Source organism: Equus asinus, chromosome 16 (assembly GCF_041296235.1).
Source record: "Equus asinus isolate D_3611 breed Donkey chromosome 16, EquAss-T2T_v2, whole genome shotgun sequence".
Taxonomy (NCBI): domain Eukaryota; kingdom Metazoa; phylum Chordata; class Mammalia; order Perissodactyla; family Equidae; genus Equus; species Equus asinus.
Window position 1 is genome coordinate 48,600,735 of NC_091805.1, and position 24,163 is coordinate 48,624,897.

The window sequence follows — 24,163 nt, forward strand, 5'->3', positions numbered from 1 at the left end:
TATAAGATAAGGCACTTTGTTTTTAATTCTATCAGTTTCTCAGAATTAATCAAGGTCTGGGTTCTCTGGTAATCTGAAGTTGAGCTTGCTGCAGCTTTAACAGGCCAACCACGTCCCCAGGAAACCGTCAGAGTGCCACGGTCCTGAGTAGACTCCTCGGTGCGCCCTGCCCACCTGTCCACATGCATTCCGACTTCTCGGTAAACTTCCCACAGCATGACCAGTGGGGACGACCCGGGTGGCCTTTGTGTCCATGGCCACAGCCTAGGTACCCACCTGCATGGTCCAAAGAGGAGACGGAAAAACAACCATTAGAGGGAAGTCCAGCAGTTACCATGGAAATTAAAGCTCCTGGCAGCATTCAGACTCGGGGATGTGAAAATATCTAATAAAAACTCGGTGAGAGGAAAAAGCTATCTGACCCCTCTATGGCTGGGAGGACCCTCAAGACTGATGACAGCAAATTAGTGATGGTTAGCTGAAGTTCTAAGAGTTATTTTAACTGCTAACTCAAGGAGATGAACTTGTTTGGATTTTAACTGAAAAACAATTGAAATAGAAGGGTAGAGTGGTAGAAACAAAAAAGAAGGTAGATCCTGAAGTCTTGATATGAAAGGGTGCAAAATCCTATCTTAAGGGCCACCATTACAGCAAGGACAAGACAGAATACTTTAAAAAAATACTTAGATCTCTTGCCTGAGCTGACCCTCCCCCTGGCCCCCCTACCCCCAAGAAAAGAGCCAGACCTAGTTCAATTGGTTTAATCATTCACTCCCCCATCTGTGCCTTGTTTGGAATTTCTTGAAGGTTTTAAAAGGAAGAGGATACATTTTTTCACTGCTCAGGCTGCTGGAAAGGGTGTAGACTGAAATAGAGTATCCAAGGGAGAAGCACAGGGCTCACAGGACTGGTGAACTGTATCAAAACTAAAAGAACTCAGGACCTCTAAGCTTGCTCTTTCAATTTTCAGAACAAAAAAGCTTTAAACAAAACTTCTAGAACTGTGGTATATTTATATGCACAGACTATATTCCTAGAAACAAAGCCTAAGTCTGAATATCCTAAACCTAGTGGCTGTGTGGTAGTTGGTTCCCACGGCTGGGAGACAGGTCCAGAGGGTGAGGACTTTCAAGACGACTGGTTCTCCTCACCTGGCATGGTGCCTCCACAGGCACAGTGAGCAGTTTTCTGGCCTCCACTGGAGCATAATGTGCAGCAGTGAAACACACCTGGGTGTGGGCGGTGCCTTTTCCTCACAGTCACAGTGAATGGCGAGCCCTTCAGTGTTCAGACCAAGAGCAAAGAACAAACAGCACCTTATGAGTCAACAGGGATGTGCTGAGCATCACATGAACTAAAAGGCTTGTAAGTCACAGAGCCTGCCCTTGGAGGCACAAGGACAACAGGAGGGAAACAGAGACTAGGGGACAATCCAGCTCAGCTGACTGAGGCCAGATACAAATGCAGTGAAAGAGTCAAAGAATCTGTGCCACCCTTCTAAATGGAGACCTCTTGATACACTAGTAAGCCAATTTGTGCCTTAGCATCACTGACTTCCCTCTCTATCTTCTCCATTCTTGAGGAATTTCGGGTAATTAGTAGAGCACTGTAACCACAGGCTAGGCCATCCTGTGGTCCTTTCTGCAAGTTCTCAGCCACACACCTCCTCCCCCACACACTGACCTAGTTCCTCTCTCTCCACCCCTCCCATCCTAGACTGTTTACCCATCCACTTACTCTGGGACGGTGAAGAAATATGGAAAGGAGGTTAAGAGTGTATGGTTAATAATTCTCAAATTAGAAACTTTCCTACCTGCCCCCTTTCCTTCAAGGATAACTTCCATTCTCCAATTTCTATCCTATGTTAAACAATAAATATTTAATAAGTGTTGCTATATTCCTATCTCTACATGAGGACCACGCAGTCTGTGAAAGCACAAAGTGGAGACTGGCACCTTAGAAGCCTTTCAAACATTAAATCTCTCTTCCTTTAAAGAGTTTACAATCTATTTTAAAGACGACTTGGAGTTCAAAGACATGAGTTCAAATTCTGATTTTGCTACACAGGTAGTGAGTATTGTAGCAAGTTCCGTTTCTCAGTTTAATCAGATGGTGATCCCCATACCTGAGTGGTTTGGAAGAAAACTGAAATAATGTATGCAGAAACACCTAGCCCGTTCCTGCATACTGTAACTAGGCGAGCAATAAGCGGCTACTGAACATGAGTCTTCCCAGTGCACAGACCAGGAGCCTAACATCATGACACTGTATGGAATTTTATTGTCCCTGTCAGTGTTGATTTCTGGTTGGAGGAAACCTCTGACTACTCGAATGTCAGCAGAGAGATTCTTTTGGACATATTGAGTATTACATGGCCAATTTTTAAAGATTCATAAGCTCTAAACCAGAAAGTGTTACACTTGTCTGTGGAGGTGGTGTAGTAACCATGGTAACAGATGAGCATATATCTAAACAGAGTAGAGAATTACGTGGGCAGATGGTTACACAGACAGATGACTGGTCAGTTGAGAGGAGAAGGCATAACCCTCCCACTTGTGTTCCAGTAAGTCCATGTCCAATTGTAGTCTGAACAAAGCTGGAAAATCCTGAGCTAGGTTATATTTCTGGAATGTACATGCTTGTCTGCTGGTAGATTGCCTCCTGTGATCAAGCATCGTTCCCAAGTTAAGAATTCCAACAAAGCAACTGGGAGAATGATAACATCCAAGCACAACTGCCAGGAGGTGACATAGGACTAGAGAATTCTTATGGTCACCAGCATCCTCTAGAATGAGAATTACAAAAGCTGGGCCATTTCAAAAGGGAAGAGAATGAAGAGAATCCTATTCAGTCCATCCCTCGATACAACTGATCCTATGAGAAACGTCTCCACATCCTAAGATGACAGAACCCAGAGGGGCCAGGGTGAAAGGAGTTCAGGGAAGCAGATGCACGGTCTTACTCACCTGCACGTGCTGCTCTTTGATGCAGACCCACACAGTATAGACGCCAGCTTCCTTAGGGGTATAGGAAATATAGTATGTCCCATCCTTGTTATCGTGGACCATCGTTCTGACTGGGCTGAATGAAGATAAGAGTTCAAAAAACCACTCACTCTCACAAGTCTGCTTCAGTTGCCTATGATTTTAGGATGTAAACCCCATACCATAAATTCAATATTAAACATCCCCCAAAGCAGGATGCTGCTTCTAATTGTCTTGGAAATTAATTTTACAACAGAAGGTAAGCAACATAAGAGCTAATTTAATCTGACATTCAATGAATTCCTTAAAAACTGTGTGTTCTCTTCGAAGGGCTTCTGTTGTATCCTCTTGCTCTTTGTCCTCCCACTTCCTTCCTCTAATTCCAGAGACTCATAGCTATGCTTCCAGCACGACTTAACAGCAGAGTGGGGTTGAATTTTGGGAAGGGCACAATTCAGTCTAACATAGAATAATTTTCAGTCTATTCAAAGCTTGAGATGAAGACAATCTGAGGGGCAGATTAGACGTTTGGGAGAGAATTGAATACAGGCAAAAAACCCACACAAGAAAACACATCTGGTCCACTTGGTCATGTCACATTTCTTAATAGCATCACGGGGAGGCAGGATATAACCACCGCAGCTACGTCTTCATTCTTGAAAAGGACCTCCAGTTTCCAGTTTCATCACCACTTACTAGCCATGACATCTGTGTAATACAAACCTGTCTTTCTTATCTTTAGGGACAACTGCGACTTGAATGTTGTCTCCTCCCCTGCCCATGCTGTCTCCTGCTGCATCCTTACAAAGCAGGGTGAAAGTGGCTGGCTGTTTCTCTCGGGCTCTGTGGAGGTCTGCAAAAGATAAGCCCTTAGTCCTCACCTCAAAGGCCAACTGCAGTGACTGCATCCTCAAACCAGGCACCATCTTGCTTTTTCTCTTTAGAACAAAAGGGTGTGCTTCCTGTTGACTGTAATCACCCTGCTCTCTCTTTTCCTTTTCTGTCTCCCAAAGCATACCACTTGAGAGTCCCTCCTGGTAAGCCTGGTCTTGGATCACATATCCAGGATAACTTCCGGCTAACTTCAGCGCTAAGGAAGCTTTAAGAATACTCAGGATTGACCCAAGCATTCAGAGAAGAGGGAGGTCGATATCCCCAAAACTACCCTCTCTGAGCTGCAGATCCTGCTGGAAAAGGCAGTGGGTACAGCTGACCCGCTCAGACTCTTCAGGTTGTGAGATCCTCCATAACACGGTAGCTCGTGCCAAGGAGTTGGGGGAATATTCAATAGCTACATCTCCTAGTCCAGCAGTCAGATGAAACAGGGCTTCTTAACCTGTTCAGGGCTTTATGAACTACTGTGAGGTCTACAGAGAGGCTTAAGAAGGGTCTAAGAATCTCCTGAAATTGTATGCCCAGGATGGTGTTTCTTAGGGAGAGATCATTCTCAGAGATATGACCTCCACATAGTTAAGAATTCCTGTGCCAGAGTCAGGATGACTCTAGGATACAATCTTCCTGTCAGGACTGATCTATGAAATATAAGTTTGAATAACATGCTTCTTTTAGGAATAGAACACTGGGGTCAAAAGAAACTGTTTTTCCCCCTACTGAATGAAATGCCTACCGTATTTTAAATGCCAATGATATGTGGCTTATATGAACCAATAGGGCATAGACAAAAATAAACTAATCTTGTCTTCCTCACTTCTCTGAAATTCTCTTCAGAACTTGATCCAAGCAGTCCGGGGCCCGCCATGGTCTTCTCTGAGCAGGCAGCATTTCGCCCCGCCCTAAAGTCAATGCTGTTATCTCCTATGGGTACTGTCTCTGTTCTGCATCTGGTAGAAACAGTATGATCCTTGAGTTCCATAGTAGTTACTACTTTTCTCAACTGGAAAAGGGTCAAGCCTCACCCCTGTATGGGATAGTAACTATACCCTGACCAGAACAAATCAGAAAGGAAAGGGCAAGGGAGGGGTCACTGTCCTCTGGATCAGTATGTCTCTCTCTCCCTTGGTAAACTGGTCAGCAGGGAGCTCTTTCTAGCTGAATGAAGGCCCTAGCTGAAAAAGCTACAAATCTTTAAACACCACGTCCCTGTCCACTGCCCTCTCACTGTCAATGGGAAATGCTTTCCTACCTTCTCCTTGAAGGACACATTTGGTTGGATCGACCTCTTTGGTATTGATGGTCCCATAAACTTCATAGCCCCGGCACAGGCCTGCTTTCCCCTGAGGAAAGAAGCATATCTTATTGTTTACTCCGGGATGGACACTATATTCAACTTGGTTCAGCTTCGTGAGCCGCTCCACCACCACCCCCTTGGTGATGAGGATCTCCAAGTCTGAGCCACTGGTCAGCAAGTGCTGGGTGAACTCCACTCCAGTCCGCATGTCTGCCAGCAGCTGCTCCAGCTGTGCCTTCTGCAGCTGCAGCGAGTTCTCCTTCTGCACCCGTATGTCTTCCAGCTGCTTCAGCAGCTTGTCCCGATGCTCCTCAATGGCCTTGATGTAGCCCTCGGAGAATGTTCGGACATCGGCTGCCACGGCCTCCACTCGCTCCTGGAGGGCACTGTTTGTCCCTTTGATCTGTGCCAGGGCTTCCTCCAGGGCCTCTACATGGGGCTGGGTGTCTTTGAGGAGCTCCCGTACAGAGTCCCCATGCTTGTGGATGACATTGCTGGTGAAATCGTAGGGGTGCTCCCGGTGCTCTCCCACCACGCAATCCCGGCACACAGGTTGGTCGCAGAGCTCACAGAACAGCCTCAGCTCCTCTGCAGGGTGAGCAGGACACAGAATGGGTTTTCCAATCCGGCTGTAGGCTTTCAAGTCTTTTAGGTCCACCATGGTATGGTAAGTCGTTTTCTTCTGCCGCCTAGTGGCAAACAGAGTCAGGAATAGGAAATTAGGGAACCAATCTACTTGGGAAACAGTTGCGCAGTTTTAAGAGCATGGGCTCTAAAGTCAAACAAATCTGAGTTCAGTTCCTTGCTCTAACCTCTTACTAACCACATGATCCTCTCTGATTCCAGTTCCTCATCTGCACAATGGGGATAATACCTACCTTAAAGGCTGTTGCATACAATAGCAGACTAGGGCTTTCTGGCTTGGCACATGACTTTGCAAAAGGTTGCAATGCTAAGACTCCATCCTGGATCTCTCCCCAAAGGGTTAATTTGACAAGTTTAGACAAGAGGCACAGCCTACTCCAGCAAGCTAGAGGTGAGAGTGTGGGGGGAATCCAGCACTAAGAGACAGAAACTGTGCCAGATGACACAGCCATAAACCCCAAGCAATGAAAAGAGCTAACTGGCCCTGATGGTGTCTCACTCAGCTTTCATCTAAGATTCTGATAAAGTATTTCCTTTGATCAGTGCCTACATCACCCAAAGCAACAAGCTGGAATTTTCCTCAACAAGAGTCATCATCATTATTAGAAAGAGTGAAATTAATGTTCAGTAAAATCAAAGCTCTCTTTTAATTCCCCTTTTTTTTGTTGCCCTCTGGAGATTCAGGGAAGTCCCTAGGATATCACAGTGAGTGGTCAGAGTTCCCCTGTTAGCATGAGAGCAACTTGAAGCTAACATGCCTATTCTGGCACCAGAAGAGTGGAGAGAAAACAGGGTCAGCTGATTAGCTGGCAGCAAGGTAGTCATAATTACAAGTTAAAAATAGAAAGACTGAAGAGTACTAACTTGTTCTGTTGGTGAGGCCAGAAAACAAATGGAAGGCAGAACTTAACTATTTTAGGCTAATCCTAAAACCTTGGCCATGTTATATTCTGATGTCCTTGAATGGGGGAGGGGGTTAAAAAGGGACAAGAGTGATTTATGTGACAAACTGTTCACCAAATGCCATACAGGTATAGTCTGCACCCCAAGTAGCACCCACCAGCCCATCTCACCAAGCTCCAGAGTAACTGTAGGGTACAAGGCAAAGGCTGAGGTGGGCCCCCCAACCAGCACCCTATACTGGGAAGGCAGCATGGATTAGCAGAAAGAGCACAGAATGCAGTCAGAAAATCTGGATTTAAAATTCAGTTCTGTTATACACTACTTACCAGCTGTGGGACCTTGGCAAATCACAAAATATTGCTGAACTTCAGTTTCCTCAAACAATAAATAGGGGTGAAAACAGTGCCTGCTTTTCTCTAAGAGTGGCAAGGATCCAATAAGATCGAGGGCAGGGGCTATGCTGTTATATTCATTCTGTTTCTCCAGCACCCAGTCCAATTATTCACTACACAAGTGATGGATGAACCAAGGAAACTGTGAAGGTGCTTTGTTAACTGAAAAGGACTATGCAAACCTTTGATGCTATTATTACTATGGGTATTACATGAGGCTGCAGGGGTGAACTGTTCGAGAGTATTTGCTATCACATTGTATATTGCTCCTTGACCTTCTACGCCATTTCAGAAAATTTTCCTTTCATCTGCTCACCAAGGGATTTCTCTGTCTTGACACCTCTTTGTACTCTGCTCTTAAGCCACACCAGGTGGAGTATCCCATCTTTACCTATGAGCCTGGCAGCAGAAGTGGCAGAGATTGGCTTTGCAGGTCTGACACCTCTTCTCCACTTCCCTGTCGTTGCACAGGTCACACACCAGGCCCTGGCCTTCCCCACGCAGACTCTCCAGCATCACATCATTCACGGCCAGGTGGTCTATGGTTAAAGCCTTCACTCCACCCATGGGCAGGTCCACCTGAGCATCACATACCGGACAGAGGATGCCGATCTGCGGCTGCAGACTGCGTGGCTTGAGTTCCTGGAATATTGACCCCTCAGAGCTTGTGTCAGAGTCTCCCCCTCGGATGTCCACTACTGAGAAGGGTTCCAGCTGCTCCAGACATGTGGTGCAAACTGTGTGCAAACAAGGCAAGAGCCTGGGGACTTTGAAAAGCCCCATGCACAGAGGGCAGTGAGTCTTGCCTGAGTTCCCAAGAGCAGTCCCACTGGGGAGTTTGCCCATGAAGCCCATCAGCGGCTTCCTGTTTTCTGACATATTCCCCACGTTTGTGCCCAGTATCAGAAAACGCTCTGGGCAGTTCTATAAGGAAGCAGTAGGTGATTAAGGCCACCCAAAGAGAAAGTTTCCAGAACTTGAGTAGAGACCATGGGGACTCTCTCGTCGGCAAATCAAAGGGCAAAAGGGAAGAGGATTCCTCAAAGTAACCATACGCAAATCTACTCAGGAGGGCCCCCTCCTTTCCACTGCATCCCATACCAGACACGCCCACACCCTCCTCTGCACCCCAAGTCCTTCTCCCTGCAAGCGCTTCCGGGTCTAGGTCGCGAGCTAGTCCTGCTGCCAACCCCTGGGCCCCTGCGCTTCGCACGCCCTCCACTACCACCCCCCTCCCGCCGCCCGCCCCACTGGTCCCGCGCCCAACACGCGACAAGAGCCACCCCCGCCCCCGCGGGATGAGGTAGCGGGGCCTCTCGCTCTTTCCCTTGACCCGATACTCCGCAGAGGGCACGCGGAGAGAGAAAAGCCTCGAGCCGCGACGGCTGCTGGGTTGCCACTGCCTCCCACGCCTCGGCCCAAGATGCCCGAAGACTGCGGGCCCTTGCACCAATCCCAGCCCGGTCTATTCAGGCGAATCCAATCACCGTCCGAGAGGGGCGGCCCTCGCCGCGGCGAGCCCCGCCGCCCTCCAGAGTGACCCCAGAAGCATCCAATAAGCTTTGGAAGTTCCACATCTTCCCCCGTCCACTCAGCAGGAGAGGGGAGGGGCCAAAGTAGCGGCCGGAGGCGGGGCGTGTGGAGGGCTGCGTCTTGCGGGGAGGAAAAGAGCGAGGCAGGGAGTGAGTGAGCGGCATAGTATAGCCAGCGTCACTGTCCCTTTCTCTATCGCTGTGGCGACCAGACAGGCCAGAGGATCACTTAAAAAGCCGCGCTGATATGCCCCGGGGACGATCTCCTTCGGGCCCTCGGATTGGTCCCACGAACCCAGACTGGGCCCTCCCATTGGTGAGTGGCGCTGTCAGTTGGCTCCGACCTCAGCCCAGGGCCTGCTGGGAGTTGTAGGACGACCGTTTTCCTGGTTCCCGAGGGTCCTGGTGGGGCGGCGGTCGTTTGTCTTCCGCGCGGGTGTGAGCCTGCGAGTTCCCCCTGGGTCTCCCCAGCTCGTTTTAGATCGGGAGTCCCTCAGGCCTAACACGCCGCTTCCGGGAGCTCCTGCGGCTCGCTAGCTCCTGGCTTTTTCTGGGGTAAGGCCCCTCAGGGTCTGGTTCTGGGGACCCGTCAGGGAGACCGTTGGACCGAGGTCCAGCAGTGAGGCCTTCGTTCGGCCCCCGCCTGGAGCTCGACTCCCCATTCTCGGGGCTGGAGAAGCCGTTTGACCCATCGGGGCCGGGAGTGCGGATGGCCGAACGGGTTAAGTGTTGTCACAGAATTCCACAGTCGTGTATAACGGAAAGGGAGCGAGTTTGACCCGCCGTTTTTATCGGTCAATCAAGGAGGGCCGGTGACTGGTCACAATGGGATCGTGGAGGATGTCAAAGTGGGATAGCGCTTTGTGGGCTCACAGACTCGTTGAGAAGATGAACACACCAGGCGCCCTTTACAAGTTTTTTGTCTCCGTTACGAGTCCTTACGAGGGGGTCTCCTGATTCGGCCCTATGGGGCCTTTGCTGCACCTGCGATCTAGGACCTAGTTCTTGAGAATTCCAGAAATGGTAACACTCTAGCTCCTTACCCTCCAATTGTTCCCATCATCTCCAGTCGCCTAAGCCTGTCTGATGTGCCCGATTATCTCACTGCTTGCTTTGATCATGCCCTTCCCTGCTGGATTTGGACCCAATGGGCAACCGTTTCCTTGGTGTCTTGTTATCCATTTTATGCTATAGGCACAGTGCCTGGAGCCTAAACTTTCAAAAATACGGAATCTGGAAAAAAAACCAAAACAACCCAGCAACTTGTTGACTCCAAAATGTGAAAAGAAAACTGTAAAATAAAAAAATTGAAATGTTTGGCCATTTCCAAAATAAAACGTCAGTGAGTCAAATGCCACTTTTATATAAAAATTACATATAATTTCCAAAAGAAAGCAGGTCTTAGAATAGTCCTTACCTGTATTTCTTCAGCTTCTTGTCCTTCTCTGCACCTGCCCTGACTCAGAATCTGCTTTCTCCCCTCCAGTGTGCTGCAGTAAGTTACGGAAACCACGCAGACTTGAGTTTGCTATGTCTTTCTCTGAACTCGGTCTCAACCCTCCCTGATGCCTGGTGATGCTTTGCTTCATGTCATTTTCATGCTGTATCATATTTCCCATGGTAGGTGTTCCAAACCTCCCTTGTTTAAGAAGTGCTTTACAATTTACATGGGCTTTCTCTCATTTAATTTTTCAACAACTCTAAGAAGTCTGGTGGCCCGCCCAAGGTAACACATCTCAGATGTGAATTCTGTCTTATGATGCCACGTTTTAAGATTCTACCCCCAACCACCTCTACCCTTTCCTTTTCCAGCTTCTTATGCATCTAATCCCTTATATACTCAGCAGGTAACTGCCTTTCATTGAGTGAGAAAAGCAATTCCCTCCCTTTATATTTAAAAATCTGATTCAGCACACCTCCTCTCGTACCTCTCCTTACTGCCTTTCTTTTATTCTAAGGTTAACCCCACAAGACTTTTGCTCTTTATCCCAACCTCTCCCACCTCCTCAAAACCTTGCTGCTCCTGTGTTTTCAGTCAGTCCTTTACTACCATATTCTTCTGCCAAGAATTGGGACCAAGTCCTAAAGGGGGGAACAGATGCTCCCTTGACTGGGCTGCCTTTCAACTTGCTGACCTTTGTGACTCTCACCACGTTTCTCAAAAGAGTAGTCCTACTTTCTGCTTTCATCACCATTTTCTCTTTATCACCATCGCCACTCATTTTTTTCCTCCTCCAAGTAAACTAACTTTCCAGTCCTCTTTCCTGGTGAAATTTTTCTCCTGTAGATCACAAGTGACCTTGACACTGACCTTTTCTCAACACGCAGTCTCTTTAGTATTCACCATTGTTATGTATTTCCTCAGCCTTAAAACTTGCTTCCTCCTTGACTTCTGAAATACTCTACTCTCCTGGCCTTCTAATCTCTTGAGCTGCTTCTCACACTCTCCTTCCTCCACTTTATCCCCTACCGTTTCTCTCTGCATTTCCTCTGATGCAGTTAATTCCTGGATCCACGCTTTTGGTACTGACCTCTCCTCTGAGCTTTGGTCACAACCATCTATTATAAATCTGCACTCAAATGTGTCCCCATCACCTTAAGCCCCACATATCTTAAACTTCATTGAACTTCTTTGCTCACTGAACTGTGCTCTCTGAATTTTCCTATTTTGTTGTCTCAATGATGTAATCATTCTCCTTTCCCTCCGGCTTGAAACCTTATAGTGCTCCTGGCCTCCTTTCTCTTTTTCCATATCCAGGCAGGTATCAATTTCTTTCCATCCCCACTGCCAACACCTTACTGCATTGAATTTTAGGATGATACAGGACCCTATCACCCTCACGTCAAGTATTACGATAGTCTCTGAATTATCCCTCCCCTCCATTTTTTTTTCAATCCATCCTATACATTTTTTCCAAATTAGTTGTAAAAACATATAAAAACATGGTATAAATCAGTCTTCATTCTGAAAGATTCAGTAGCTCCCTATCTCCATAGAATAAAACCTGATTCCTTAATAGATTCATAAAACTAGCCTTTTAGTTATTCCCTAAACATGGCCAAGCACACTTCTTGGTCTTTGTCAATTTTGTTTGCAAAGTTCTTCCACCTTTATTTACACCTACCCTTCCTTCTATGTCAGGCTGCTTGATACGACTTCCTTACAACTTTCCCTGTTGTTTCAAGGCTCCAGGTTTGAGCTCCAGTACCTCTTTTGCCTATACTTTGCACTTTGCAGTGTGTGTTACATTGTAGTATTGTGTTTTTATTTGTTGTGTATGTATACGTATATATGTGTGCATGTGTATATGTATTCCTATATAACATAAAATACGTGTGTGTGTATATATATATAGAATGTATATAGGAGATATATATATATATATATTCTTTGTCTCTCTGTTAAGATGAAAAACCCTTGGCAACCAACCTAATGCCTACGTGGTAGACTTCTAATAAAGACTTGTTACTGATGAGACAGGGAATGATGAACTCAAATAAGGAGAACAAATAGGACCACATGTAACCAAGAGTTTTGTGGATCATGCAGACCATGGTGATGGGGGTGAGATCACGAGAGAGGATCAGTTAAGGATTCTCTTTTCCCAGAATTAATTCGGTGCTTTGTTCCATGCTCATATACTGCTTCATCTTTCTGGAGACCTAGGGAGCAAATACTTACAGGGAAGTCCAAAAATCATAGGTTCAGAGGAATAGGACTGGTGAAAGTGACCAGGTCCATCGAGGTGTCTAAAGAGTTTCAGCCCAACCCTGCATCCCAGATAGAGAAAGTGCCAATGGCAAGAAGGCCAGGAAGGGAGGATGGCCCAGTGGAAAATCAGCCAGGTCTGGATTGGACATTTTGCTTGATCAGCACCACCAGACTGAGTGAATATATAGAAAGTGAACCAGAGAGCTATGTCAGACTTTCACCATTACACCTGTTTCCATCGCTCAGCATCCTTCCTCCTTCCTTATTTCAAAGGAAAGAGAATCCTTTCTCCTAAGACTTGTGCTCTGAAACCCAGCTTCATCTGCTTCCTGCCTCTCGTCTGTCTTCCTCCTCTCCTTTCTGGCGGATCTTTCTTTCAGCTCATACCCATGCTTAAGTCTCTCCTTCTGCCCTATGCCCCTCTCTAGCTCCTGATTTCTCTCTGCTTCTTAAAAAGAATGGTCTCCACTTGCTTCTCTAATTCTTCTCCTCACATTTTACTCCTAAACACAATAAATCTGGCTTTTGCTCTCACCATTCCTCTGGAATTGCTTTTGCCAAAAGTCCACAATAATTCTCTACTTGCTAAATGCAGCAGATACTTTTCAGTTATTATCTAAGTGAATTTGCTATGGCTTTTGACATTAACAACTTTCTTCTCCTTGAAAATTTCTCCTCCCTTGGTTGCCATAACACTATTCTTGATTTTTCTTCCATTTCCTGCCCCTCTAACCACTTCTTTTCTTTCTTCCTGCAGTGCACTATGTCTTCCACCTGGCTCTTAAGTGTTTCTATTTCCCTGGGTCCTCAGCCCTTTGTTGTTGTTGAGGAAGATTCTCCCTAGCTAACTTCTGTGCCAGTCTGCCTCTATTTTGTATGTGGGGTGCCACCACAGCATGGCTGATGAGTGGTGTAGGTCTTTGCCCGGGATCCGAACCCAGGAACCTGGGCTGCTGAAGCAGAGCACGCCGAACTTTGACCACTACATCAAGGGGCCAGCCCCCCACTTTTCTTTTTTTTTAAGCCTCTTCATCCTCCCTTGATTTATGTGGGATTTGGAGGTGATGTATGTAAAGCACCAGTTCACATGTTATATGGGCGTTCTTTTTACTGTTATCGTTGTTACCCACATCATATCTCTGAATTTACTCCCTCCCTTCCAGCCCCACTATTCCTGCTTTAGTTCAAGTTCTTATCATACTTTGTTTGGGTTACTAATTAGTGTACCTATTTCCAATCCATTCTCTATAATCGTGTTAGAGATCTTTCTGAAATTCCAATTGTTTTTTTTTTGTGAGGAAGATTAGGCCTGAGCTAACTACTGCCAATCCTCCTTTTTGCTGAGGAAGACTGGCCCTGAGCTAACATCCATGCCCATCTTCCTCTACTTTATACATGGGACGCCTACCACAGCATGGCTTTTGCCAAGTGGAGCCATGTCCACACCAGGGATCTGAACCAGCAAATCCCGGGCTGCCGAGAAGCCGAATGTACAAACTCAACCGCTGCGCCACTGGGCCGGCCCCTGAAATTCCAATTTGATCATGACCTTCTGTACCTTCATTTTGTCGTCAAATATCTTTTAAGTACCTGGAATATGTTTTCCCCAAATGTCTTCGTGGCTTTCTCTCCACTAGAAGAGTAAGTTCCATGAGGGCAGGGACTTTTGGCTATGTGCCGGGATACTTGATTGTGTAGAACAAGCAAAAATCTCTGCTCTCATGGAAATTATCTCGTAGGGGCTTCCCTGCACTCTACCTTTGCCAGCCCAGCCAACCTTGTTTCTTGCACTGCCTCACCCTGACCCCAGCAGGCGCCCTGAGCTTCAGCCTCTTTTGATTGTACAAGCTACTTGCTCTGCGTAGGACACTCTGCCAGTTCTTCTTTACCTAATTAATTCCTACCCATTTTTCAAAGTTCAGTTTTCAGGCATCAACTTCCTCAGAATCCTTGACTGACCAAGTCTTTATTAGGTGTCCCTCTGTGTGCTACCTATGGTACTCTGTGATGACCTCTATTAAGTCTTTCACATTCTGCATTTCAATTTTATACTTGCTTATCTGATTTTGTCTTCTGCCCTCACTGTGCCCCTTTCCTCCCACAGTAAGAAATCTTACGGGCAAGGGGCCATGTTTTATTTCTGTATCCCTAACATTGGGCACAGTGTCTGAAACATAGCATGGTTTAATAAATGATGAGTGAATAAATGGCTGAGATTCATGTTTAGTTTCCAAGAAACTGATCATATGACAGGACTGATGACTAGATAAATTTATTGTTTATTTCAGATAGATCATTTTTGCCTTCTGAGTTTTTTAGGAGCCTGATTCCTAAAACACAGAGTCTTTAGTGCCATCTAGTGGAAGTAGCTGCAATAAGAAGCTATACTACTAATAAAGGTTGGGCAGTGCAAACTCTGTTCTATTTTATTTTGAACTGAGACAGGTAGAAAAGGGAGAATTTGATTGCATTTCATTGTGGGTGCTTTGATTTTTGCCTGGAAATTCAGTGCGCCCTGAGATGATTCTAATGGTGAGATCTAACAAGTATAAATAGTCCCTTATAACTGATATTTTGTGATAAATGGCGACTCTTCAGACTTTGAGAAGGTGTAGGATGAAATGGCTGGAATGATCTGAGCTTTGGAGCTCTCCTTGTGTAACTGCCTTTAGGTCAGACTGGACTTCACGAGACATAAATTTCATTTTTACTTAACTACTTACCCTTTCAGAAAAAATTCTCCGTTGTCTTATCCAAGATCTTCTAGCTCTTCTCGCTTGACTCCTAGTTGTCTGACCAAATACTCCGCGATGACACCAAACATTCTGTAGTTGATGTAGTCAGGAAGCTGCATCCAATCTTAATTGGTTTGGCATAAAGATAAGCTGTCCTTAGGCTATTTATCCTTTATTGCACACTCTTTTCATCTCTTTTGTGAATTCTTTTTTCTATGTTTATCAAGTAATAAAGCTCATTATTAATCTTTTTTGAAATAAATGTTTTAAGGTGCACCTGATACATTTTATTAATGTATTTATTTTAAAAATTAATGTGGATAAATGCTTTGTGATTACATTGTCTTTATATAATTTATCTTCCATATAAAATATACATTATTAAAGTGGGTAATAATATAAAGAAAACGGCACATTTGCAGACTGGATTTTGTGCTGCATACGATGATAATTCTCATGATTAAAATTAGAATAGCAGTAGCGGCGTGCTCATACTGTTGGATTAGAGAATGGGTCATAAAAGGCATGTTTTGCACTCTTTATAATATTTCATTATGATTTAACATATGTTGTTTTTTTCCTCTTAGGATTCTTTTGTTATTTATATTTAATGAACATGTCAACTTGCAAGATTAGTCATGAAAATTTTTGTTTGGAAGAGGCTGTTTGTCTGGAATACGCTTGCCCCGGTATCTTCATGGCTTGCTCCCTACCAGAATGGTAAGTCTTTGAGGGCAAGGACTATTGTCTATTGAATTCTCTGTGTATCCACAGTATCTAGATGCATGCCTGGCCCGTAATTGGAGTCCCATAAATATTTATTAAGTAGATGTACGAGAAAATTGAGGCTCAGTTAGGTAAAGACGTTGGCCTAAGGTCACACATGAAGTTACTGGCAGAACTGGGGCAAGAATCCATGTCTTCTGACTCCCTCTCTCCAGTGGTTCAGTATAACACCTTGTCTCCAATCAGTACTGCTTTTAAATCCAGGCACCTCGGTCTCCTACCCTGGGCTCTTTGCTTTGAAAGGGCCCACCCTGGCCCTTCTCCAGTCATATCCCTTTCCAGAGGCCAAGGAATTCTAAGAGTACATCTCCCTCCGCCCCCCACACATTCTAGACTAGGGTCTAGCTACTGAAGATCCTGAAATTCCTTGACAAATAGCCAGAAGCCCACTTCTAGGACCTGTGCAGGCTCTTCTTCGGGTGTGGACAGGATAAATGTGTGCACACCTAGACCTCAGGTGGGGTCAAAGGGCAGCTCTTGGGGGTGGTGGAGCTTGATCAAGTTTATTGGGGTATCCACACATGTGTGTGAGGTCCCTTCGTTGGGTAGGAAGAGAAGAATAGACCACGGGCTGGATGCCTCTCTTTCTCCTCTTAGTCATGGCCCCTCAAATGTTAGGTGCAGACCTTCCTTCATAATAAACCTGGTTTTCCCCATGTATTTCCCCACAAATGTATTTCTCATTTAAAGGTTATCCTTACTTGAGAAGACTCAGAAGTGACTTGCTAAGGATCCACAACTAATAAGGTGTGGAGCTAAATGCATGACCAGTATCCTCAGGAATTGTTAAGTGCTCTATGCTTACCAAAACACTGATATATATGTATGTATATGGGTGCGTGTGTGTGTGTGTGTGTGTGAAGGGTGTGTGCATGTACATACATACATGTGTTTATACAGGTATTTTTTCACTGAGAAAATAATGTTTGATAAAAACATGCAAACAATGTAAAAGAGTGTAAGTAAATAGTAAATCTCCCGTGGCAGGCCCCGAGTTAGAGATAACCAATTAACAATTTTTTTTGTTAAAAATACCCGTATATTTAAAAACTTACCACCAACAATTTTTGAACTTTTTTATTTGTGAAACTTTAGATATAAGCTATACACAAGTAGAGAGGAAAGTATAATGAACCCTCGAGTACCCATCACTCAGCTTTACCAGTTAACAGAATTCTGTCATTTTTTTTTTTGAGGAAGATTGGCCCTGAGCTAACATCTGTGCCCATCTTCCTCTACTTTATATGTGGGATGCCTGCCACAGCATGGCTTGACAAGCGGTGCATAGGTCTGTGCCTGGGACCCAAACCAGCGAACCCCGGGCCACCGAAAAGGAGCATGTGAACTTAAAACCGCTGCACCACCAGGCTGACCTTGTCATTCTTCTTCGTACATTTCTCCAACTTTTACTTTTATTATCATTTTTCTTTGTTAGAGTATTTTAAATCAAATCCCAGATATATCATTTTATTAAATTATATTAAGATTACATTAAGATACTTATTTGTAAATGTTTAGATGTGAAATATTTTGACTTTTCCTGTAGACTTCTTAATTTTTAAAAATGCCATATACAGTTAAATGCCAATTTTATTTTATTTTTTCATTTCCTTCTTCATTTAGAAGAAGATTCAGATGGGAGTTAGGCATTTAATAATGATTTTTGTGACTATAAATAAAGCTAGTATGTATGCATTCTGCTGTATGTTGTGCTGTTTTCGTTGCGGGATTCTGTGGGACTGAATGTTTTTTTTTGTTATAGTCAGTCCACTTTCTCTTTTTTTCCTTTCCCTTCTTCTGGAAGAGCTGTTGAAAATGGTAAGCAAATAAATGCCTTTTCTCCCCTCACTTCTCTGAGTGATAGAACATGAAGATGATGACTATAAAAGGGCTGAGTGTGATTTAACGGAGTGCCTTTTCTAATTCAAATGATAGCTAACTTTTCTGAGCTAAAGTGCACCCACATCTTGGTAATAGCATTTAGAGCATGAGCAGATTCTCGTATATCATGGCATATAGAGAAGCCTATATATTAGTTCCAGGAATGTTGCTAGGAAATATAAATAAATAATGTTCCTCGTTGCAAGGAAATATAAATAATCCCCACCAACTAAGGCAAAGCCTAGTTATTTATTTTTATATTGACAGCGTTTTTTTCTTAAGTACCTATTTTCTAGGTAGCATTTAAATCTGTACCCCATTTTAATAAATTCTTCATTTTTTTGCACAGTGTGCAGGACCTGAAAGCTTTTTTCCTATTATTAATGAGGAGTACATGGTATTTTCAGGAACCTCTGGTGTGATAAATCCCTCTGTTCTTTGGCATTCCATGCCTCTCTTTTTGACAGAGTGCCATCAAGAAAAGCTTTGGATTGATACTATCGGGAGGGCTGGACTGGGGAGGGGGCGCACAGGGAGGGTGCTCTTGAATATCTGTATGAGAGGAGCTGAGAGGCAGCTCTCTGGGTGGAAGGAAGATTCCGAGATTTGTTTGTAAGCTGCATCGGCATAGCAAACCCCTTTTTCCTCCTCTATATACCTCATGTGGCTTGGTGTTGCCACTGCTCTAGACTTAGACTGTCCAATATGGGAGCCACTAGTCATATGTGGCTTTTGAGTACTTGAAATGTGGCTAATCCAAATTAGAAATGGTGTAAGTATAAAATACATGCTGGTTTTCAAAGATGTGTTATGAAAAAAAGAATGTAAAATATCTCATAAATAATGTTTTATATTGATTGCATGTTGAAATAATATATATTGTATATATTTTAAAATATAAACTTTATTTTTTAGAGTAGTTTTAGATTCACAGCAAAACAGCAGAAAGTGCAGAGAGTTCTCAGATATCCCCTCTCCCCAGACATGCACAGCCTCCCCCACCATCAACATCCTGCGCTGGGGAGATACGTTTGTTACAATCGAGGAACCAACATTGACACATAATTATCACCCAGAGTTCCTAGTTTACATTAGGATTCACTCTTGGTATTGTACATTCTATAGGTTTTGACAAATTTATAGTGACACGTATCCACCATTATAATATCGTACAGAATAGTTTCATTGCCTTAAAAATCCACTGTGCTTCACCTACTCATCTCTTCCTCCCCTCAAACCCCTGGAAACCCTTCATCCTTTTACTGTTGAAAGTCTTGCCTTTTCCAGGATGTCATATAGTTAGAATCATACAGTGTGTAGCCTTTTCACATTGGCTTCTTTCACGTACTTACTAATATGCATTTAAGGCTCCTCCAAATCTTTTCATGGCTTGATAGTTCATTTCTTTTTAGCACTGAGTAATGTTCCAATATATGGACGTACTACATTTATTTTTCTAAAAGTAGTAATATTTTAATAAAAATGTATTGAATAAATATATCATTAAAATTATTTTTGCTTGCTCCTTTTTACTTTTTGAATACAGCTTCTAAAATAAAGTTATATAGACTGCTCACATTAAATTTCTACTAGACAGCATTATTCTAGACCTTGGTAAAATGATGATGTTCCATACAACCTTCTCATTCCAATGCCTGCCTGAGTTTTGTTGCCTCCTGCAAAGAGCATTCTCCTTCAGGACTTGCCTGCCTTGGTTTGGTTGCCCTCAAACTACATGGGATTGCCACGCTTCTCCCCCACCCCTCCCAAGAGAGACTTACGTTATTTCATTCATTCTGTCAGGACCAGGTGGCAATTGACTAATTAGGTCCTTTACCACTGTGCTAGGTTCTCTGGAGCATATAGATATGGTCTCTGTGGCCAAGTGGGTTACAATAAAAAAGTTTTTCTTAGAAGAGCTGAAATAAAGCAGTAGGAGTTAAAAACTTTTTTTTTCCCCTAAAGATTTTAGTTTTCATTTTTCTCCCCAAAGCCTCCCGGTACATAGTTGTGTACTTTTAGTTGTGGGTCCTTCTAGTTGTGGCATGTGGGATGCTGCCGCAGCATGGCTTGATGAGCGGTGGCATGTCCACGCCCAGGATTCGAACCTGGAGAAACCCTGGGCTGCCGAAGTGGAGCGAACTTACCTACTCAGCCACGAGGCTGGCCCCCAAAATTTTAGAAATCTTAGAATTTATCTTACTTTATAGTTAATAAGTGATTAATATATTAATATAATTTCTAAAAACTAATTGGAATAGAGTTCATTCTATTATAATCTAATTTGTTCCTTTTTTGTTAGATCTGTTTATCTCATGCATTCTCAGTGGGAGTGATATTGCCTTAAGTGGGCAAAAATTAGTTCTTGGGGTATGAAAAAAATCTTACCTTTGTAATGTATAAATCACATACACATATACACATGTATATATATATATACACATATATACATGAAAGCTGGAGGTAAAAATTTAGAATCATCATACGTGTGTGTGTGTGTGTGTATGTATGTATATTTCAAAAAAACAGTATTTAAAACCAGATAGATATACAGTATATCTCTGTGTTGAAATTTCCTAAGGGAGGCAGTTAGAAAAGAATGTCTGAAAGCGTTCCTAGGGTATTGGTCATCAAAAACAGTTTGCGAAACACTGGTTTCTCTAGACTAGATATTCCTAGAGTGCGCATATAACAGAATGGGTTTTTTTTCTTTTTTTTTTTTGAGGAAGATTAGCCCTGAGCTAACTGCTGCCAATCCTCCTCTTTTTTCTGAGGAATCCTGGCCCTGAGCTAACATCTGTGCCCATCTTCCTCTACTTTATATGTGGGATGCCTACCACAGCATGGTGTGCCAAGCGATGCCATGTCCGCACCTGGGATCGAACTGGTGAACCCTGGGCCGCCAAAGCAGAATGTGCGCACTTAACTGCTGCACCACCGGGCCAGCCCCCAGAATGTTTTTTTTTTTTTTTTAATTGAGTTAATGATAGGTTACAATCTTGTGAAATTTCAGTTGTACATTAATGTTTGTCAGTCATGTTGTAGGTGCACCACTTCACCCTTTGTGCCCACCCCCCACCCCACCTTTCCCCTGGTATCCACTGAACTGTTCTTAGTCCATAATTTTAAATTCCTCATATGAGTGGAGTCATGCACAGATTATCCTTCTCTCGCTGGCTTATTTCACTTAACATAATTCCTTCAAGGTCCATCCATGTTATTGCAAATGGAATGATTTTGTTCTGTTTTACAGCTGAGTAGTATTCCATTGTATATATGTACCACATCTTCTTTATCCATTCGTCTGTTGCTGGGCACTTAGGTTGCTTCCATGTCTTGGCTATTGTAAATAATGCTGCAATGAACATTGGGGTGCATAGGACTTTTGGGATTGCTGACTTCAAGCTCTCTGGATAAATACCCAGTAGTGGGATGGCTGGATCGTATGGTAGTTCTACTTTTAGTTTTTTGAGGAATCTCCATACTGTTTTCCATAGTGGCTGCGCCAGTTTGCATTCCCACCAGCAGTGTATGAGGGATACTTTTTCTCCACAACCTCTCCAACATTTGTTGCTATTAGTTTTAGATATTTTTGTCATTGTAACGGGTGTAAGGTGATATCTTAGTGTAGTTTTGATTTGCATTTCCCTGATGATCAGCGATGATGAGCATCTTTTCATGTGCCTCTTGGCCATCAGTATATCTTCTTTGGAGAAATGTCTGTTCATGTCTCCAGCCCATTTTTTGATTGGGTTGTTTGATGTTTTGTGGTTGAGTTGCGAGAGTTCTTTATATGTTATGGATATTAAGCCTTTGTCAGATATATGACTTGCAAATATTTTTTCCCAGTTAGTGGGTTTTTTTTTGTTTTAATCCTGTTTTCATTTGCCTTGAAGAAGCTCCTTAGTCTGATGAAGTCCCATTTGTTTATTCTTTCTATTGTTTCCCTTCTCTGAGAAGGCATGGTGTCCGAAAAGATCCTTTTAATACTGATGTCAAAGAGTGTACTGCCTACGTTTTCTTCCAGAAGCCTTATGGTTTCAAGTCTCACCTTTAGGTCTTTAATCCATTTTGAGTTTATTTTGGTGAATGTGAAAAAGAATGGTCAATTTTCATACTTTTACATGTGGCTTTCCAGTTTTCCCAGCACCATATGTTGAAAAGACTTTCTCTTCTCCATTGTATGCCCTCAGCTCCTTTGTCAAAGATAAGCTGTCCATAGATGTGTGGTTTTATTTCTGGGCTTTCAATTCTGTTCCATTGATCTGTGCACCTGTTTTTGTACCAGTACCATGCTGTTTTGATTACTGTAGCTTTGTAGTATGTTTTGAAGTCAGGGATTGTGATGCCTCCCGTTTTGTTCTTTTTTCTCAGGATTGCTTTAGAAATTCGGGGTCTTTTGTTGCCCCATATGAATTTTAGGATTCTTTGTTCTAATTCTGTAAAGAATGTCATTGGGATTCTGACTGGGATGGCGTTGAATCTGTAGATTGCTTTAGGTAGAACGGACATTTTAACTATGTTTATTCTTCCAATCCATGTACATGGAATGTCTTTCCATCTCCTTATGTCGTCATCCAATTCTCTCAGAAAGGCCTTGTAATTTTCATTGTATAGGTCCTTCACTTCCTTACTTAAATTTACCCCAAGGTATTTTATTCTTTTTGTTGCGATTGTGAATGGTATTGTGTTCTTGAGTTCTTTTTCTGTTGGTTCATTACTGGAGTATAGAAATGCTACTGATTTATGCAAATTGATTTTATACCCTGCAACCCTGTAGTTGTTGATTACTTCTAACAGTTTTCCAATGGATTCTTTGGGGTTTTCTATATATAAGATCATGTCATCTGCAAACAGCGAGAGTTTCACTTCTTCCCTCCCTATTTGAATTCCTTTTATTCCTTTTTCTTGCCTGATTGCTCTGGCCAGGACCTCCAGTACTATGTTAAATAAGAGTGGTGATAGAGGGCATCCTTGTCTCATTCCTGTTTTCGGGGGGATGGGGTTCAGTTTTTGCCCATTGAGTATGATGTTGGCTATGGGTTTGTCATATATGGCCTTTATTATGTTGAGGTAGTTTCCTTCTATGCCCATTTTGTTCAGAGTTTTTATCATAAATGGCTGTTGGATCTTGTCAAATGCCTTCTCTGCATCTATTGAGATGATCATGTGGTTTTTATTCCTCAGTTTGTTGATGTGGTGTATCATGTTGATTGATTTGCGGATGTTGAACCATCCCTGTGTCCCTGGTATGAATCCCACCTGATCATGATGTATGATTCTTTTGATGAATTGCTGAATTCTGGTTGCCAAAATTTTGTTTAGAATTTTTGCATCTATGTTCATCAGTGATATTGGCCTGTAGTTCTCTTTTTTCGTGGTGTCCTTGTCAGGTTTTGGTATCAGTGTGATGTTAGCCTCATAGAATGTGTTAGGAAGTGTTCCATCTTCCCTAATTTTTTGGAATAGCTTGAAAAGGATAGGTATTAAATCCTCTCTGAAAGTTTGGTAGAATTCCCCAGGAAAGCCATCTGGTCCTGGGGTTTTATTCTTTGGGATGTTTTTGATTGCTGTTTCAATCTCTTTCCTTGTGATTGGTCTGTTCAAATTGTCTGCCTCTTCTTGAGTGAGCTTTGGGAGATTGTAGGAGTCCAAGAATTTATCCATTTCCTCTAGGTTATCCATTCTGTTGGCATATAGTTTTTGTAGTATTCTCTTATAATCTGTTGTATTTCTGCAGAGTCTGTTGTTATTTCTCCTTGCTCATTTCTGATTTTGTTTATTTGGGCTTTCTCCCTTTTTTTCTTTGTAAGTCTGGCTAGTGGTTTGTCAATTTTATTTATCTTCTCAAAAAACCAGCTCTTTGACTCATTGATCCTTTCTACTGCCTTTTTCGTTTCAATAGTATTTATTTCTGCTCTGATTTTTATTATTTCTCTCCTTCTGCTGACTTTGGGCTTCATTTGTTCTTTTTTCTCTAGTTCAGTTAGGTGTGCTTTAAGGTTGCTTATTTGGGATTTTTCTTGTTTGTTAAGATGTGCCTGTATTGCGATGAATTTTCCTCTTAATACAGCTTTTGCTGTATCCCATATGAGTTGGTAGGGCATGCTATCATTTTCATTTGTTTCCAGGTATTTTTTTATTTCTTCTTTAATTTCTTCAATGATCCATTGCTTGTTCAGTAGTGTGTTGTTTAGTCTCCACATCTTTGTGCCTTTCTCAGCTTTTTTCTTGTAATTAATTTCTAGCCTTATAGCACTATGATCGGACAAGATGCTTGTTATTATTTCAATTTTTTTAAATTTGTAGAGGCTTGCCTTGTTTCCCAACATATGGTCTATCCTTGAGAATGTTCCATGTGCACTTGAGAAGAATGTGTATTCAGCTCTTTCAGGGTGGAGTGAT

General features: G+C 43.1%; 1 protein-coding gene and 1 long non-coding RNA gene across 3 annotated transcripts in view; one reads left to right on the forward strand and one right to left on the reverse strand.

Annotated features, from left to right (window-relative positions):
• On the reverse strand, nt 1-8,847 carry TRIM45 (tripartite motif containing 45). Its single transcript, XM_014848266.3, has 6 exons — nt 7,504-8,847; nt 5,128-5,861; nt 3,708-3,837; nt 2,967-3,081; nt 1,152-1,278; nt 1-276 (listed from the first exon to the last, which is right to left on the reverse strand). Exons 1-6 carry the CDS (start codon nt 7,989-7,991, stop codon nt 128-130), a joined length of 1,743 nt encoding a protein of 580 aa, XP_014703752.1. The 5' UTR covers nt 7,992-8,847; the 3' UTR covers nt 1-127.
• The window catches only part of LOC106835701 (uncharacterized), a 24,922-nt gene continuing 9,584 nt past the window's right edge, over nt 8,826-24,163 (forward strand). For both annotated transcript variants that reach the window (XR_006514872.2, XR_011494937.1), the window contains exons 1-2: nt 8,826-8,960; nt 15,679-15,811. This is a non-coding gene — a long non-coding RNA (uncharacterized lncRNA). The remainder of the gene's footprint in view (nt 8,961-15,678; nt 15,812-24,163) is intronic.

Coding starts and splice junctions, on each gene's coding strand:
- TRIM45 (XM_014848266.3), bottom strand. CDS start 7,991: ATGTCAGAAAACAGGAAGCCGCTGATGGGCTTCATGGGCAAACTCCCC. Junction 3,838..5,127: donor ATGTGTCCTTCAAGGAGAAG/GTAGGAAAGCAT, acceptor TATCTTTTGCAG/ACCTCCACAGAGCCCGAGAG. Junction 1,279..2,966: donor TCAAAGAGCAGCACGTGCAG/GTGAGTAAGACC, acceptor TGAACACTGAAG/GGCTCGCCATTCACTGTGAC.